Consider the following 19,919-nt stretch of genomic DNA (forward strand, 5'->3'; position numbering starts at 1 on the left):
GAGAGAGAGAGAGAGAGAGACTTGCACACTATTGCAACTTGCTAAGCCATAAAAACCAAAAAACCTAACCAAGAATTTGGCAAAAATTGGTTCACGGATGACTTCAAAATTGACGGGAATTGAGCCCGCGGACCTTCATGGTCTACATACTTCTAAATCTCAGAGAGAGAGAGAGAGAGAGAGAGAGAGAGAGAGAGAGAGAGAGAGAGAGAGAGAGATCTTATACACTATTGCAACTTGCTAAACCATAAAATCTAACCAAAAATTGGTTCATGGATGACTTCGAAATTGACGGGAATCGAACCCGCGGACCTTCATGGTCTACATACTTCTAAATCTTCTCATCATTGGTCAAGCAAAAGCCTCCAAAGATCTTCCCAGATCTTCAAAACACCTTCGATGGTTTTAGAAATCTCTACCTTCCCAAACAGTCACCTTATGACTATTGATTTCTATCAATGAATGACCGACAGTAGGACCCCAAGCAACAAAAGGCCGAATAAAGGCCGTCCCAAATCGGCGCCACTCTTGATCGAATCAAACGGTTGTGCCGTTTCCATAGGGCGCCTTTCTCGGGCCCCGAAATCTTCGATCGGTTTGCCATCGGGTCCACCTTATGACTATTGATTTCTATCAATGAATGACCGACAGTAGGACCCCAAGCAACAAAAGGCCGAATAAAGGCCGTCCCAAATCGGTGCCACTCTTGGTCGAATCAAACGGTTGTGGGGTTTCCATAGGGCGTCTTTCTCGGGCCCCGAAATCTTCGATCGGTTTGCCATCGGGTTGTGGGGCCCCAGATTGGGACACTTTCTCTTGGTCGTTACTAGACGTTGTGGTTCCATTTTTGGCGCCTTCCTGCTGCTTTTCGTTTTCTCCTGACAAAGGATCACCTGAAGAGGGAAAAATCAGTGAAGGATGTCATAAACTCCTTGTGAATGGAAAAATTATTATTTGTCTTACACATTGCATACCTAATTAAAATAGATACTAGGCCGTGGGGCCCCAGATTGGGACACTTTCTCTTGGTCGTTACTAGACGTTGTGGTTCCATTTTTGGCGCCTTCCTGCTGCTTTTCGTTTTTTCCTGACTTGGACAAAGGATCACCTGAAGAGGGAAAAATCAGATGTCATAAACTCCTTGTGGTTGGAAAAATAATCATTTCTGTCTTACACATTGCATAATTAAAATAGATACTAGGCGTTCATACAATTTTCCTTTCCGGGGACTAATTCAAATAAAATTTTGTTATTTTGCCTGTTTTTTTTTTTTTTTTTTCTTTCCGGGGGACAATTTAAAAAAAAATTTTTTTTTTTTTTTGTTTTTTTTTTTTTTTTTTTTTTTGAACTGTTGGAAGGTAGGTATGTTTTTTTGAACTGTTGGTAGTTTAGGTAGGGTACCTACTCTTATTTCATGTGAGTACCTACCTAAACCTTACTCGTTTCAATCAGTAAATTACAAGTCAGTTTTTCACTTACCTATGGTAATTTCACTTCTGGCCGTGATGGTGACAAATTGGTCTTGGAAATTGACCCTCAAGCGGTCAGTACTCCAATCCTAGTGAACCTATTTCGCCTGCTGGAATTCATTTTAAAACTATAGGAGTTAGGTGAGAATAAGAAACATAAACTAAAAATTTTCAATATAAATAAATTTCTCTTATTTTATTTATTTAAATACGTCGTTTATTTATAAATTACATGAAATAAATACAAAAATAAATTCGATGTCTTAATACAATTATTTGTTCGTATCAATTGTTCGCTAGTGATGGTTCAGGCTAAAATATGTCCTTGCAATTCGGCCCTAATAGTTGATTGAAAACAAGAAATGAGGTCCGATTTCATGGCCTGCCTCTCTTTGGCTAGTTAGAAATTTAGGAAAAAGATACCAACATAATTATATCTACACGTAAGTACTTAAATGGAGAGACCCTCTATTTTTTCCCTCGACCAATCGAAGAGGTCTTTCTCTCTCTCTATCTCTCTCACTCTCTCTCTCTCTCTCTTTCTCTCTTTCTCTCTCTCTCTTTTTCATTCGATGTCTTAATACAATTATTTGTTCGTATCAATTGTTCGCTAGTGATGGTTCAGGCTAAAATATGTCCTTGCAATTCGGCCCTAGTCGATTGAAAACAAGAAATCAGGTCCGATTTCATGGCCTGCCTCTCTTTGGCTAGTTAGAAATTTAGGAAAAAGATGCCAACATATATCTACACGTAGGTACTTAATTGGAGAGACCCTGTATTTTTTCCCCTCGACCAATCAGAGAGGTCTTTCTCTCTCTCTATCTCTCTCTCTCTTTCTCTTTCTTTCTCTCTCTCACTCTCTCTCTTTCTCTCCCTCTCTTTCTCTCTCTCTCTCACCTCGACAAAGTTATCATAGAGGGGAAAAACAGGCCAGCGAGGGAAAAAAATACCTCGAAAGATTTCTCACCGGGGCAAAACAGGTCTAAAGTGTGAGAAAATTTACCTCGACAAATTTCCTTAAAAAGCATGGCAGATAGTGTCAAAAAGTTTTGAAATAATAGGGCACAAAACAAAAGAGGATTATCAAGAGACAAAAAAAGGGACCATCACTTACTCTAGATACTTTATAAAATGCAGGTTTGAAAAAAGTAAACAAAGAAAAAATACAAAGAGGCAAAAGTGGAAAAAAATAATAAAGTGCAAATAAACTTACCTTTAAATAGACAAAATCCACTTGACGATAAAACAGTAAAAGCTCACTGTATGTGATAAAAATGCCATACGTGGACCATTTAATACAACTTTCACCAAAAAAGGGGAGATATTGTAAATGTTACAACAGAACACCCAAATAAGCACCATTCAATACGATAAGGAAAGTCGTGTGATGTTCACACCAGATTTTTTCAATTGTGGTTGTGATACTAATAGGAAATAGGCCATATAAACAAAGAAAAAATACAAAGAGGCAAAAGTGGAAAAAATAATAAAGTGCACATAAACATACCTTTAAATAGACAAAATCCACTTGATGATAAAACAGTAAAAGCTCACTGTATGTGATAAAAATGCCATACGTGGACCATTTGATACAACTTTCACCAAAAAAGGCTTCTACAGGCTTAAATCAAAGCAGCGACTTTACCAATACTTATAGCGCCGACTTTATAAATAGAAAAACTGTGGTAAAATCAAAGCTAAATGCAAATTTGCTAAACTGTACACCAAACTAATGAAGAAATACTTCTGTTTGACTTAAAAAGAAAACATAATAAATATTTACATTAACAACACCAAAGAAAACAAATGAGCAAACGTTCAAATAATCTAAAAAGCAACAGTAAAAAAAGCGTTCAAATATCTACAAACGTTCAACATGTCAAAGTGCAGATAAAAAAACAACCGTCACCATAAGACGTCCAAAAGGCCCATTTATTGCTCCACTTACCTTTGAAGAAGTAGGTCTTTCCGTTTTTGCTGTAGGTGAACGCAGCATCGATATGTCCGGGCAGCCCAGTCCAGGACTTGGAGATCAACTTGGGATAGCCCTCAGCAATACCATCATCCGTCAACTTCCAGTAGTGAAGACCTGAGGGAGAAGAAAATGGAAAAAATAGAGGTACATAGTATAAAATATTGAATGCAAAGGACAAACATTGCCAGACTAGTTAGCTTGGTCGGTAGCGCGTCTGCCTTGAAAAATAAATAGGTAATTATTCTGAACGAACACTGTTCGTTGTCGGAACGGCTGGCTTTCTTCTATCCTGTCCCCCTTTTGTCTTCGATCTATTAAACCTCTTTAAAAAAAAAGGATCAGGTTTTCGCCACCCGGCAGGTAACACCAGTTAGATCCGACTGCGCCAAGGTTGAAAGTCGAAACACAGTACCGTCATCACGTCATCTGATGTGATAGTAGTGTGGCTTTCTTGAACAAATTTACCTACAATATTATGGGGAAACCTTTGAACTTCATCTTTCTGACACCACATGAGCTCACGCGACGTGACATGATCTTTAGCCTCTTACCTTTGAAAGCATACCCGTCACCATTCAATCAATATCAAAACGATATCAATCAAACTAAACTACGACCGAATTCCGCAAAACAAACAGGAATGAAAAGAGGAAACATATACAAAAAGGAAGTAAGGTAAAAAAATGCCAATAAAACAGGCACTAAAAGCGGTCGCAACGAAATAAATGATACAAAAACTAAATGAAATGCTTTATGTATGTATGTAGAAAAAAAGTAACAGTTCAAAAAGCAGGCAAAATAGCAAATAACTACAATGAAAAAAGAAACAGGAAGGGGGAAAAAAATGCAAGGTTTCATTCGAAAAAGTAATAAATATGCAACGAAATAAATGATACAAAAACTAAATGAAATGCTTTATGTATGTATGTAGAAAAAAAGTAACAGTTCAAAAAGCAGGCAAAATAACAAATAACTACAATGAAAAAAGAAACAGGAAGGGGGAAAAAAATGCAAGGTTTCATTCGAAAAAGTAATAAATACCACATGGGTTTTTATACAGGCACCCTCATAATACCAGCAGAACTATATTTACATATTCACAGGAAATTCTATGTACAATTTGTATCCATTATTATTTGTAAATGCTAGAGCAGAATATTTACATATTTTAGCATTTACAAAATAATACCCGTTTGTTGGTGAAAGCACACAACTTTTTCTAAAGGTCCGTTCACACTTGCCGTTCGGAAAAAATCCTGTCGTGCGTAAGTAGGAACACTCTCATGTAGGTAAATTACGTTTTTTTTCCGAACGACACAAAACGTCCTGTATTCCAGTAAGCTGTAAGCAATGTAATTTTAATCAGTGTTCCCACTGCACACGACACGATTTTTTTTTCAGAACAACAAGTGGACACGGTCTCTAACGCAGTCTATTCACCTTATTTCATCAAAAAAACACCACTAAACCAATCTTTTCTTTGAGATTCAACCGAAAATCCCGGACCAAACCCGATCTCACCCGAATTTCTACTTAACGAAAATCCCCGACAAAACCCGACTCCACCCGAATGTCTAATCCACAACAAAACCCGACTCCGCCCGACATCACTTACCAGCTTCGAGTTTCAGATCGCTGACGTCCTGGTTTTGATTCATCTGGTGATCTGCTTTCACGAGCCACCGGTAATACTGATTGGATGGGTTTGGCTCAGGATCGGACGCACTGGGACCGCTATTGCTAATGCTGAGATCGACTTGACTGCCCTTGGTGGCGCTCCGGCAGCCAAACCACCAGTAGCCTGAGTTCCGCGGGAAGGGAGGGTCCGCTGAGTCGACCTGAGGAAGGGACATAAGGTGAGTCATTGGATTCGTATAAGCTTAACCCATCCCTTGGGGCAATTGTCCCAACACCAAAGCCTCAGAGTGGGTTACGTATGGAGTTAAGAGTCATTAGTTTGATCCGTCGAAATGGAACACTGGTGGCACAGTAAACAACAATGATGGGACACGAGGAATCGAGGAACCCACTCTGAAAAGATCCGATTGGGTAAAACCGCATAGGGAAAAAAGTTGCGCGAGAAACACCCATAGGTACAAGGGTATAGCACTTTTCCCCACGATTTTTCTCCCATGAAGGTTTTGCTTTGAAAAATTTTCTGAGAGCCACCCCGAAAGAACCTTTAGGCTTGTCTCGCATTGGAAAATAATAGAGACCTCCCACACTGGGGTCCTGCAACATATGTCTCCTAGAGTGTGAGAGGTCTGTATCACTTTCATATGTGACGTGACCATCACGACATTTAAAAAGACTTCGCTTCTCATATTCCCAACTAGGTAGAATCTTCTCTGAAAGTCTGAACTCTTCCAGCAAAATATTTCGTAAAAATGTATTCTCACATTTCTGTCTCGCAAGATTCACCGATTACCTCATCACGTCACTGTCATGATTACGTAATGTTTCAAACTCTCAATGGAAGACACCGAGCACGTGCTTTGCCCAACAAACGAAGCGACGAAAATTTAATAAAGATCCCCCAAACTCCTTTTCCAACTCCCAAAACTCCTTTCCCAACCCCCATTAATTTCTGTTTTTTTTTTTTTTTTTTTTTTTTAAGGGGGGGGGGGGGTTTTTTTTTTTTTTTTTTTTTTTAGGAATTTTTTTTTTTTTTTTTTTTTTTTTTTTTAGTGGCAAAAACTGATCCTTCAGGCCAGATCATAATAAACAATACTAATTTCAACTTTTGTTGTGTGCCTCTTTACTTGCTGTGGTCAAAAATACCATGATTCACGCGAAATTTGGAAAGCACCAAAAGTTCTATTTCAGTGACAGTTTATGGTCCGCCAATTCAGGACTGAGAATAACTACCGCAACACCTTTTTTTTCCTTTTTTTTCCTGTAGATATTGCTCTAAGTATCCGTTCCCATCTCATTCAGAAAGACATTAGTGTAAGACTACAAAGTTTTATAAAATACGCTGATCACAAAAAAAGCTCATTTTCGAAACACCTCTGAATGCAGCCCGAAAATATTACACCTGAATCAGCAGAAGCCAATGAACCAACTGCTGAAGCAAAATACGTTACACAATAACGTAAGTACCAATCCCTTTTGTTTTGTTTCTTGAATGAGAACAAGAATACGGGTCAGTAGATTACTTTCCAAGTACTTTTCTATCTCTCTCCTTCCCTCCCCCCCCCTCTCTCTCTCTCTCTCTTTCTCTTCCAAGAGGTGTGATGGGGGAACTGTAACTGCTAAGGTCTTATCCTCCCAAAATCGAACGAAGAGGGATTAGAGCATAGGAGAAATCCAGCCGTTCCGCGAGAACAAACCTTATCTGTTTGGGATAAAGTTCGTCTCGAGCGGTAATCGAACAAGGTAGAACTTACTGAGAAGCTAACTAGACTGGCTACCTATTGAATCATCTAATGACACGAAGATCTATCAGCAAAATGAATATATTGTGTCTCATCTGAGTGACTCATTAGGTTGAAGTTTAGAAAAAAATTCGGCCCGGGCGGGAATCGAACCCTAGCACTACTTACTGAGAAGCTCTTGTCATTGAACCGCCAGTACTGAGAGCCTTTGAAGAAGTACGTGTATCCGTTGGTGTAATGCAAGGCAGCATCAATGTTATCCGGAATACCCTCCCAGTTTGAGGTCGGTTTGGGGTAGGTGCTCTTCACTGGGGGCTTGGATGAGGGGTCGAACTTCCAGAATTTCGAACCTGGTTGAAGAAGAAAATAAAAGTCATCTCCTTCTCTCAAACAGAGCTTTTTCACAACTTTTGGTGATATCACAGAATTACTAAATGCCTCCTTTGCAATCAATTTCCACATTTCAATAATCTTTTTACACTGGTAATGCCGCCACTGATCGCCACTCGATTAAAGTAACTACTCAATTGTCCTCATGAGGCTGAGTGCACCCCGAACTCCAAGCACAGATCCGAAAAACATCGATCCCGCCGGTAATCGAACCCGGGCGTGCAAGTTTAGTGTGATACCCACTCGGGCACGGAAGTTATGACCGTATGCTAGCCACTACTATCATTGTGGTCAAATTATATTGAGGATGAAATTCCATGCCTCGGCTGGAATTGAACCCACGTGCTCCTGATTACCAGGCAAGTGTCTTGACCACTGCACCACTGAGTTAGTTATAAGGCTTCCGAAAAGAATTAGTTACCTTTGAAGAAGTAGATCTTTCCATTGCCACTCCACACCAGTGCAGCATCAATGTTGTCTGGAATTCCTGTGAATCCTTCACTGATGTCCTTAGGATAACCATCGTCCATGCTTTTACCAGTGTATCTCCAGTATTTGGATCCTGGAATCAGGATTGGTTTGTTTAATGAGTTTAGTAAGTGAAGAAAGTATTTAAAAAAATGGATCAGTCAAAAACTACCAATTTAGGAAAAAAAAAATCTGGTGTGAACATCACACAACTTTCCTTATCCTATGAAATGATGCTTATTTGGGTGTTAATCTATTGTAACTTTTACAATATCTCTAAGTATGTAGTTCACAACACAAATGTGACAAGGATGCAACCCAAAACGTTTGGTTAAAATAGGTGCTGCGGTTGGCGGTATTTTTACCGCTTTTTGGCGGGTTTCGACCGCTTTTTGGCGGTTTTCAGCTATACTGACTATACGGTTAGAGATATTGTAAATGTTACAACAGAACACCCAAATAAGCACCATTCAATACGATAAGGAAAGTCGTGTGATGTTCACACCAGATTTTTTCAATTGTGGTTGTGATACTAATAGGAAATAGGCCATATAATTTAGCCATTTAAAGACGTCCAAAAGGCCCATTTATTGCTCCACTTACCTTTGAAGAAGTAGGTCTTTCCGTTTTTGCTGTAGGTGAACGCAGCATCGATATGTCCGGGCAGCCCAGTCCAGGACTTGGAGATCAACTTGGGATAGCCCTCAGCAATACCATCATCCGTCAACTTCCAGTAGTGAAGACCTGAGGGAGAAGAAAATGGAAAAAATAGAATAGAATAGAATAGAATAGAATATACCTTGTTTATCCTGCCAGAATGAGACTGAAAAGTCCCTTTACTCCCACAGTCTAAACAAGGTCTTATATATTTCATAGGTATAGTTTGAACATATATGTAAATTGTTATGTATGCTGGCCACAACTCTGAGCTGAAGCTTCAGTCTTAATAAATCTAAACTTTGATTGCCACGAAAACTAACTGCTCTTCTCAATTTTGACATGGTGTCAGGCGTAAAATATTTTTGTTAGTTACTTTTGTTTCCTGAGTTGTAATGTCGATTAACATACAAATAGAACCTTTTTCCTCAAGTGGATCTAATTTGTCCCAGATATGGAAGACATGGAAGAGCAAGTTTCAGATTTATTTGAAGGCGTTGAAATATCACAAAGAAGAAAATGATATTCAAGTTGCTTTGTTCCTGCAAGTTGGAGGTGAAGAAATTAGACGACGGTATGAGTCCTTGGAAATAAAGAAGGATGATGAAACAAAACTTGAGGACATTATCAAATCTTTTGTACCAACCTACCTTCTCGTAATTTTGTACCTATATAATATCTATACGTATTACCTACATCGGTGAGTTGCAAGTAGCTATTAGTTGCCCATTTGAAAATGTAAAGGGAAAAAGTAGGTACCATGGCAAAAATCCTGTTGGATACAAACACAGAGCAGCAGAATACAAAATTTAAAAAATAGGAAAAAAAAGAAAATAATGAACGTAAGTACTTCTTTTTTTTACCTGAGGTTTTTGTTCCATTTCAATTTCGTTCTGTTTTCCAACTTCAGTCTGTGGACTGAAACAGTGGTACATAGCAATAGGATGTTACAAAAGTTACACTTCTTCCTCTTTTTTGGTTCGAAATCTCCTCATAAATTGGCCTATAGTTACCTACCTTAATAAACCTTTGTTATTATAAGTGGGACACTAGGACACTTACCTACATCTACATACCTATATGTATACCTCCTAAAAAACTGCCTATATACAGTTCTGGACGATCTAAAGCTACTAACACAGATCTTATTTGAGGGTGAATACCTAATATTCTCCAGTAGGTTTATTATACCTATGTAGGTAAGTATAGGTAAATACATAAATATTTACCTATTTATGTATAAGTAGGTAGGTAATATTGTTTGCTTATACCTACCTCTTTACCTCGGGAATTTCATGTTTCCCAAATTACAAGCAGAGAGCTCAGCTGAGGTAGAAGAATATGTTTAACTTAATGTTTTCGAAAATTTCTGTTACCTACTTTCGTGTTTTTCTTCGATACCTAGGTATTTCTGTTCATTCAAGTGAAATACGAAAAGTTCTTTCAGTTTCCTCTCTACCAATCTACTTTCTGCTCTCCCAAAATTTCTCTCTCCCAAAATTTACTTAATTCTCTTCTTTTCCTGGTAAACAGGAGGGCGTGGGTTCAATCCCAGCTGAGGTATGGAATTTTATCCTCAATATAATTTGAGAATTTGACCACAATAATAGTAGTAGCCTACTGCTGGAGTAAAGGGACTTTTCAGTCCTATGCGAGCAGTATAAATAAGCACTATTATTATTATCATTATTACATTAGACGCATGTGGTCTGTGTCGTAGCATGCCCATCCCGTACTCATCAGATGGGCGAGAAGAGACACAATACTTCCCATTTAGGTGCTGGGTCAACACGAGAACACCAGAAAGTAACCTGTTGAAATATTTGCAATCGAAAAGGATGGGTGACCTTCCACTCAAGATTCTCTCACCTGGATAGCCTCCTCATCATCTGAGTCTAGTTGGAAGTGCGGCTCGTAACCTCGATAGAAGGGCGCCATCAGTGCCGACCGTACGTCTGAATGAGACAGTCCTAGGGAGTGACCGAACTCATGAGCCGCCACTTGGAACAAATTGGTACCTGGGGGGGAGAAGATGAAAACAAGGAGTGAGTGTTACTCTCTGAGATTTCAATTTTAGGAGAAGCTGCACAAACAAGATAGATACCTATTTCTGAAACCTACTTCTGAAAAAAAGTTACCGGAATAAAGAGAAACAAATCTAAACTCAACGAACACGAAAACACGTCCTATTTTGGAGTTGGAAAAAAGACAGACTTTACTGATTCCAATGACGTTTGTTTCACTTCTTTACGACGAACAGAGCCCAAGATATTCAATTTTCAAAATTCGGCTATTGGGCTGGGACACCCTACCATGACGTTTGTTTCACTTCTTTACGACGAACAGAGCCCAAGATATTCAATTTTCAAAATTCGGCTATTGGGCTGGGACACCCTACGAATGAGACAGTCCTAGGGAGTGACCGAACTCATGAGCCGCCACTTGGAACAAATTGGTACCTGGGGGGGAGAAGATGAAAACAAGGAATGAGTGTTACTCTCTGAGATTTCAATTTTAGGAGAAGCTGCACAAACAAGATACCTTTTTTTTAATTGATCTGTGCCTGAGAGCTAGGAAAAAATCAGCTCTGCCGACGATACGATGCTGCTTCCACCGGAAGAAAGGGGATTTTAAAGATACCTAGATACCTATTTCTGAAACCTACTTCTGAAAAAAGTTACCGGAATAAAGAGAAACAAATCTAGCACTTTTCCCCACGATTTTTCTCCCATGAAGGTTTTGCTTTGAAAAATTTTCTGAGAGCCACCCCGAAAGAACCTTTAGGCTTGTCTCGCATTGGAAAATAATAGAGACCTCCCACACTGGGGTCCTGCAACATATGTCTCCTAGAGTGTGAGAGGTCTGTATCACTTTCATATGTGACGTGACCATCACGACATTTAAAAAGACTTCGCTTCTCATATTCCCAACTAGGTAGAATCTTCTCTGAAAGTCTGAACTCTTCCAGCAAAATATTTCGTAAAAATGTATTCTCACATTTCTGTCTCACAAAATTCACCGATTACCTCATCACGTCACTGTCATGATTACGTAATGTTTCAAACTCTCAATGGAAGACACCGAGCACGTGCTTTGCCCAACAAACGAAGCGACGAAAATTTAATAAAGATCCCCCAAACTCCTTTTCCAACTCCCAAAACTCCTTTCCCAACCCCCAAAACCCCCTTATCGACCCCCCAGACTCCTTTTCCAACCTTCCTTACCTCCCCATTCTTCGTTTTCAGTGTTTATCTTCTAGCCAGGGTGGGAGACAAATGAAGAAAAAGGGATTATTTATCAATATTTATGGGGTACAAAAACGAAGGAAACAGGGCAAAAAATCTAGAAAGGTGCTTTTTTTTAGTCTCAGGGGGTTCGAACCCACTGTCTGGTCTGGTCCAATTTAAGAAAATCTGGGACCTACGATAGGCGGTAGAGAATTCCACCGAGGTATAAGGCCCAAATTTCGATTTAAAATGTGTATATAACTATAACTACAAGTAACTACAATTTGTAACAATAGGTATTTTAAAAGCAAATTTTGATCGCCATCCTTCGCTCCATTAAACCCGCGTTATGTAACTAATTGAGTTCCATTCAGATTTTCCTTTACAAGTACCTTTAGCTATCTTTCTATCTACCTATTCATATTGTTTCTTCCTTTTTGTTTTGTTTCTTGAATGAGAACAAGAATACGGGTCAGTAGATTACTTTCCAAGTACTTTTCTATCTCTCTCCTTCCCTCCCCCCTCTCTCTCTCTCTTTCTCTTTCAAGAGTTGTGATGGGGGAACTCTACTTACTGAGAAGCTCTTGTCATTGAACCGCCAGTATTGTGAACCCTTGAAGAAGTACGTGTAAAAAAAAGGTCAAAATTTACCTCATAAGGTACATGGCTGGAACTGGTGCCAAAAGACGCGGAATGGTCTCCTGGTTCCAAATATACCCAACTAAGACGGTTTTCCGGGGGCTTTGCTCAACTAAGACTCGTAACACCTAAGATGGCATTTAAGTGGCCCTGCTCTAGGTACCGATATTGAACCTGTCGCACTCAAAATAGTAAGTATTGAATTCCAGAGTCAAAGGTCGTCGGGTGCAATGAAGTCTAACCGTCGCCGTCGTATGTATGAAATCTAAAGAAATGACGGGAAATTGGAAACATTTTTCATCTCAAGTTAAACTAAAGTTTAACTTTAGATTTCGTACATATGACGGTAAGAGTTCGTACATGTGACATGTGATATAGTAACCCTGCCATTCAATATAGGTTTTTTCTTACACCAAAATCTTATATTAGGTATAGGTATACGTACATAGCTATATTACATCGGGGGTAGGTATCTAGTGTAGGTATCTGTGGTACAACTCGTTGTACAATTGCAAAAGGATGACTCATCGTTTGTAGGGATCCTTAGAACAAAGGCTTTTAGTTTTTGATTTGTAGGTATCCCAAAGGCCAGTCAGTGACAGTCCTCAGTCATATTTGGTTGTTTTATTTCAAGATTTTTGTACGACCCGTGTCTCTATTTCGCAGTGAAATATTTTTTTCCCCAATTTTTCGTTAGTTTATCTATAACTTACACTTCTGTTGTGTTGTGGTTAAATTTTCTTTTAAAATTAAGCATAGAAGACAATGTAGAGAGCGTAAATAATTGTAATCGGAAAAGTTATTCTTGACCAATTGCTGTCAATTTTATTGTGTTTAGAATTAGTTACCTATGTGGCGTGCGCTCTTCAGGATACTACACGCAGCACATGTTTCCTTCTCAGCATAACTTCTCACTACTTCGTAAATCAAATCTTTTATGTAGAACTCAAGATTCTCTCACCTGGATAGCCTCCTCATCATCGGAGTCTAGTTGGAAGTGCGGCTCGTAACCTCGATAGAAGGGCGCCATCAATGCCGACCGTACGTCTGAATGAGACAGTCCTAGGGAGTGACCGAACTCATGAGCCGCCACTTGGAACAAATTGGTACCTGGGGGGGAGAAGATGAAAACAAGGAATCTCAAATTATATTGAGGATAAAATTCCATACCTCGGCTGGGATTGAACCCACGTCCTCCTGTTTACCAGGCGAGCGCGTTGACCACTACACCACCGAGGTAGGTCTAAGTAATTTTAGTAACGGGGGTTTTACGTCTCATTGGGTGACAAGTCAACCTGAGTGGGTCCGGCAACTCGCGATTGCCCAGGTGCTCACCCATCCGAATACTAACCACGAGCAATGTTTCTCAACTTGAGTGATCCACTTGAGTGAACTGGTGTAGGTATAAGTATAAGTACCTATTTATTCACCGCTCCACTCGTAACTACAACTTTTTTTTTTTTTAAGAGGTTTGACAGAGGGAACTGTAACTGCTAGGGTCTTATCGTCTCGAAATCGAAGAGAGAAGGAAGACAGGATAGGAGGAAAGCCAGCCGTTCCGAGAACGAACATTATCCCATCAGGATAAAATCCGCCCCGGGCGGGAATCGAACCCGCGGCCTAGCGCTTACAAGGCAGACGCACTACCAACTAAGCTAACTAGGCTGGCTCGTTTTCTTTTGTTTTTATATTAATTATTTTTGAAACTAATAGGTATGTACGTACTATGTTCCCTTCCAAAACATCCTCAATTTGTATTATTACATACCAACATTTCGAGTTGATGTAAACTTGTAAACTCAATATTTTTACTCACCTAGAAAGTTTCGAGTTGTTGTGACCTCAATTGTATTCCTCTCAAATTGGTATCAAACTAATTTCCATCGATGTGACAATTCGAGGAATTTTGACGTAGGTAATATTGATTTCTGTGTGACGCTAAATCGTAAAGTTTGTGATCAATTTTGATTTGTCAAATTGGCGTAACATTTGGTGTCAATACTATTTTTGTGATTTGTCAATTTAATCATTTGACTCATCAATTTAGGTAATTGACAATATGACCTTATCTGTTTAGGATAAATTTCGCCCCGGGCGGGAATCGAATCCGCGACTTGGCGCCTACAAGGCAGAAGCTTACCTTCCGAGCTAACTAAGCTGGCAATTTAATTATTGACCTAATGAGGTAGGACGTCAAAAAATACTTATTTCAAATAAAAAATAAATTTTGTTAATTTAGATCTCAATATTTATAATGTAGCAAAAAATAAAATATATTTTATTGTAAAAAATATTGTCTTGAAAAAAAGTATTGTTTTTATTTTTTTTATAGAGAGAGAGAGAGAGAGAGAGAGAGAGAGAGAGAGAGAGAGAGAGAGAGAGAGAGAGAGAGAGAGAGATCATACAAAAAATGCAAGGTTTCATTCGAAAAAGTAATAAATACCACATGGGTTTTTATACAGGCACCCTCATAATACCAGCAGAACTATATTTACATATTCACAGGAAATTCTATGTACAATTTGTATCCATTATTATTTGTAAATGCTAGAGCAGAATATTTACATATTTTAGCATTTACAAAATAATACCCATTTGTAGGTGAAAGCACACAACTTTTTCTAAAGGTCCGTTCGCACTTGCCGTTCGGAAAAAAATCCTGTCGTGCGTAATAAGTAGGAACACTCTCATGTAGGTAAATTACGTTTTTTTTTCCGAACGACACAAAACGTCCTGTATTCCAGTAAGCTGTAAGCAATGTAATTTTAATCAGTGTTCCCACACTGCACACGACACGATTTTTTTCAGAACAACAAGTGGACACGGTCTCTAACGCAGTCTATCCACCTTATTTCATCAAAAAACACCACTAAACCAATTTTTTCTTTGAGATTCAACCGAAAATCCCGGACCAAACCCGATCTCACCCGAATTTCTACCTAACGAGAATGCCCGACAAAACCCGACTCCACCCGAATGTCTACCTAACAAAATCCCCAACAAAACCCGACTCCGCCCGACATCACTTACCAGCTTCGAGTTTCAGATCGCTGACGTCCTGGTTTTGATTCATCTGGTGATCGGCTTTCACCAGCCACCGGTAATACTGATTGGATGGGTTTGGCTCAGGTTCGGACGCACTAGGACCGCTATTGCTAATGCTGAGATCGACTTGACTGCCCTTGGTGGCGCTCCGGCAGCCAAACCACCAGTAGCCTGAGTTCCGCGGGAAGGTCTCCTGTTGCACAGAGTTGGATATCAGCTGTTTCACCTCTGTTTTATCGCTGTTGCATCGAGTTATCTGTCTCATCGGATCGTGATGGTGACGTTTTGACTAGACGAGTCACTCCCTTGTTTATCTTCTAGCCAGGGTGGGAGACAAATGAAGAAAAAGGGATTATTTATCAATATTTGTGGGGTACAAAAACGAAGGAAACAGGGGAAAAAATCTAGAAAGGTGCTGTTTTTTTTTGTCTCAGGGGGTTCGAACCCACTGTCTGGTCTGGCCCAAATTAAGCAAATCTGGGACCTAAGATAGGCGGTAGAGAATTCCACCGAGGTATAAGGCCCAAATTTCAATTTAAAATGTGTAACTATAACTACAAGTACCTACAATTTGTAACAATAGGTATTTTAAAAGCAAATTTTGATCAAAAGGTAGTAGCTCTACCTATAACATACATTTTAGAAGAAAAAAATATAGCATTCCGTTTTTCAAAGCTACAAAATTACAAATAATTTTAATCCTGAGATTCAAGGACATTTGATACAAGTGTATTTTCTGACATCTCATTGGTCGAATTTGAATTCGAATTGCATTCTGGGTCACTCAAATTATTCACTTCATCCTCAGTTGTAACAGAACTACACTTCTGAACCATGTCCTCTAAATGCCAGGTCTACAGTTGACCTAGAAAATTCATGTTGGTCCATTTATTATTATTATTTTCGTTTTTCCGGCTTTACAGTCTCATGTTGAAATCCATATTGGATCAGTTAATTGGATAAAAAATCCTTATTTAAAGTGTATTTTCTGACATCTCATAGGTCGTATTTGAATTCGAATTGCATTCTGGTCACTCAAATTCACTTCATCCTCAGTTGTAACAGAACTACGCTTCTGAACCACGTCCTTCAAGGGCCAGGTCTACAGTTGACCTAGAAAATTCATGTTGGTCCATTTATTATTATTATTTTCGTTTTTCCGGCTTTACAATCTCATGTTGAAATCCATATTGGATCAGTTAATTGGATAAAAAATCCTTATTTTCTCAACATAATTGTTTTCTGATTTTGAACCAACATAAAGTTCATAAAGCCTACATAATTAATAATTACATAATATATTATGACTGGTCGTCTGGCACTCAGTAGCTTTGAAAAACGGAAGATAAATCTCTAAGAAAAGGGGGTCGGATTTTCAGGGTAAAAAACTGATCAATGGCGAAATTACTGTGACGGCCTGGCCCTGAGTTTGTCAATATGGCTCATTTCTTTAAATAATAACCAACAAAAATCGACCATTTTTAGAAATTTCAAAGACATTGCCCAAACCTTGACATTTTTAACCCATATACCCATAGTTCCATACCACTGATCACCAGACACAGCGAACATTTTTACACAAATTAATAAATACAATAGAGATACAAGTACAATTTTTTGGCGAATTACAATGTTACCTTTAATTTACGTAAAACACAGCTGCTTCCAAGGCTTATGGTGGATTTCACTAATGATATAATGAGAGATTTCACTAATGGGAGAATTTTTAATAATCCAAAAAGAAGTTTTTAGTTATCCAAAAGGAGGATTTTTTTAAAAAAATCTTGGTTGGATAGTTAAAAAATTCTGAGATTAGTTAAATCTCTCATTAAGCCATTAGTGAAATCCACCGTAAATGGCCCAAATTAAATTTAAATCAGAATGTATTATGTATTTTACGATTTTCGGTGACATTTGATTTCTTATTCCTTCTTCTGATCAGAAATAATATTATTCCACAACACCATATTTTATAAAAATCTACAAGCGGCGGCGGCTAATTTACAAAGCGGAAATGCTGACTTGGCGGCCCTGCACCCACAGTGCGGCCCGATGGCACATAATCGCTGCATGAGAAGATGAATAATAAATACAAAATGGCGGTGTCGGAGCGGAGGGGGAAGGGGTTTATATACAATAGGAAGAAGCGAGGGTGCCCCTTTTTTCAGTGTTTGACTTTTCGGGTTTTGGCTGAAAAAAGAGAGAAAGAAAAAAATCGACGATAGAATTTATATACAAAAAGTACAATAGGAAGAAGCGAGGATGCCCCTTTTTTCAGTGTTTGACTTTTCGGGTTTTGGCTGCAAAAAGAGAGAAAGATAAAAATTGACGATAGAATTTATATACAAAAAAGAAGGGGAAAAAATAGAAAGAGGTTTGACAGAGGGAACTGTAACTGCTGAGGTCTTATCGTCCCGAAAACAAAGAGAGAAGGAGGACAGGATAGGAGAAAGCCAGCCGTTCCGAGAACGAACCTTATCTGTTTAGGATAAAATCCTCCCAAGGCGGAAATTAAACCAGCTTCTTTTTATTGTTTTTCTATAAAAGTTGAGTGTTTCATCGTCGTTTTTATTTCATAGCAATGAAACAACTGCTACATCAGACATGTGGTCTGTGTCGTAGCATGCCCATCCCGTAGTATGTCTCTCATCCGAATATGAGAGGCTGTCGGTTGGTGTGTTGGTCCTTAAACAGTTCTTCAGCTGACCCTCTCTAAGACATTATAGTAGAAATTACCTATATGTATTTGTTAGAGTTCAAATTAGCAAACTACCCATCTCCACTATTTCTATAAGTCTAGGTACCTACTAATAATTGCCCCTGTAGAAAATGCAACAAGTTTACAAAAGCATGACAGATAGTGTCAAAAAGTTTTGAAATAATAGGGCACAAAACAAAAGAGGATTATCAAGAGACAAAAAAAAGGACCATCACTTACTCTAGATACTTTATAAAATGCAGGTTTGAAAAAAGTAAACAAAGAAAAAATACAAAGAGGCAAAAGTGGAAAAAACCCGTAGTATGTCTCTTATCCGAATATGAGAGACTGTCGGTTGGTGTGTTGGTCCTTTAACAGTTCTTCAGCCGACCCTCTCTAAGACATTATAATAGAAATTACCTATATATGTATTTGTTAGAGTTCAAATTACCCATCTCCACTATTTCTATAAGTCCTAGGTACCTACTAATAATTGCCCCTGTAGAAAATGCAACAAGTTTACAAAAGCATGGCAGATAGTGTCAAAAAGTTTTGAAATAATAGGGCACAAAACAAAAGAGGATTATCAAGAGACAAAAAAAGGGACCATCTAGATACTTTATAAAATGCAGGTTTGAAAAAAGTAAACAAAGAAAAAATACAAAGAGGCAAAAGTGGAAAAAAATAATAAAGTGCAAATAAACTTACCTTTAAATAGACAAAATCCACTTGATGATAAAACAGTAAAAGCTCACTGTATGTGATAAAAATGCCATACGTGGACCATTTAATACAACTTTCACCAAAAAAGGGTTCTACAGGCTTAAATCAAAGCAGCGACTTTACCAATACTTATAGCGCCGACTTTATAAATAGAAAAACTGTGGTAAAATCAAAGCTAAATGCAAAATTGCTAAACTGTACACCAAACTAATGAAGAAATACTTCTGTTTGACTTAAAGAGAAAACATAATAAATATTTACATTAACAACACCAAAGAAAACAAATGAGCAAACGTTCAAATAATCTAAAAAGCAACAGTAAAAAAAGCGTTCAAATATCTACAAACGTTCAACATGTCAAAGTGCAGATAAAAAAACAACCGTCACCATTCAATCAATATCAAAACGATATCAATCAAACTAAACTACGACCGAATTCCGCAAAACAAACAGGAATGAAAAGAGGAAACATATACAAAAAGGAAGTAAGGTAAAAAAATGCCAATAAAACAGGCACTAAAAGCGGTCGCAACGAAATAAATGATACAAAAACTAAATGAAATGCTTTATGTATGTATGTAGAAAAAAAGTAACAGTTCAAAAAGCAGGCAAAATAACAAATAACTACAATGAAAAAAGAAACAGGAAGGGGGAAAAAAATGCAAGGTTTCATTCGAAAAAGTAATAAATACCACATGGGTTTTTATACAGGCACCCTCATAATACCAGCAGAACTATATTTACATATTCACAGGAAATTCTATGTACAATTTGTATCCATTATTATTTGTAAATGCTAGAGCAGAATATTTACATATTTTAGCATTTACAAAATAATACCCGTTTGTTGGTGAAAGCACACAACTTTTTCTAAAGGTCCGTTCGCACTTGCCGTTCGGAAAAAAATCCTGTCGTGCGTAATAAGTAGGAACACTCTCATGTAGGTAAATTACGTTTTTTTTCCGAACGACACAAAACGTCCTGTATTCCAGTAAGCTGTAAGCAATGTAATTTTAATCAGTGTTCCCACACTGCACACGACACGATTTTTTTCAGAACAACAAGTGGACACGGTCTCTAACGCAGTCTATCCACCTTATTTCATCAAAAAACACCACTAAACCAATTTTTTCTTTGAGATTCAACCGAAAATCCCGGACCAAACCCGATCTCACCCGAATTTCTACCTAACGAGAATGCCCGACAAAACCCGACTCCACCCGAATGTCTACCTAACAAAATCCCCAACAA

The 19,919-nt window shown here is 38.3% G+C and overlaps 1 protein-coding gene across 1 annotated transcript in view; it reads right to left on the reverse strand.

The window, feature by feature from the left end:
- Positions 1–266: 266 nt before the first annotated feature.
- The window catches only part of LOC103519571 (matrix metalloproteinase-24-like), a 34,876-nt gene continuing 15,223 nt past the window's right edge, over positions 267–19,919 (reverse strand). Inside the window, exons 4-14 of the mRNA XM_026831026.1 lie at positions 13,164–13,312; positions 11,115–11,166; positions 10,760–10,795; positions 10,206–10,354; positions 8,833–8,878; positions 8,283–8,423; positions 7,633–7,773; positions 6,990–7,171; positions 5,060–5,282; positions 765–893; positions 267–586 (exon numbers count right to left, since the gene is read on the reverse strand). Coding sequence (XP_026686827.1) covers positions 456–586; positions 765–893; positions 5,060–5,282; positions 6,990–7,171; positions 7,633–7,773; positions 8,283–8,423; positions 8,833–8,878; positions 10,206–10,354; positions 10,760–10,795; positions 11,115–11,166; positions 13,164–13,312 — 1,379 coding nt within the window. The 3' untranslated portion in view covers positions 267–455. The remainder of the gene's footprint in view (positions 587–764; positions 894–5,059; positions 5,283–6,989; positions 7,172–7,632; positions 7,774–8,282; positions 8,424–8,832; positions 8,879–10,205; positions 10,355–10,759; positions 10,796–11,114; positions 11,167–13,163; positions 13,313–19,919) is intronic.

The sequence above is a fragment of the Diaphorina citri genome, unplaced genomic scaffold (genome assembly GCF_000475195.1).
Source record: "Diaphorina citri unplaced genomic scaffold, Diaci psyllid genome assembly version 1.1 scaffold2806, whole genome shotgun sequence".
NCBI lineage: Eukaryota > Metazoa > Arthropoda > Insecta > Hemiptera > Psyllidae > Diaphorina > Diaphorina citri.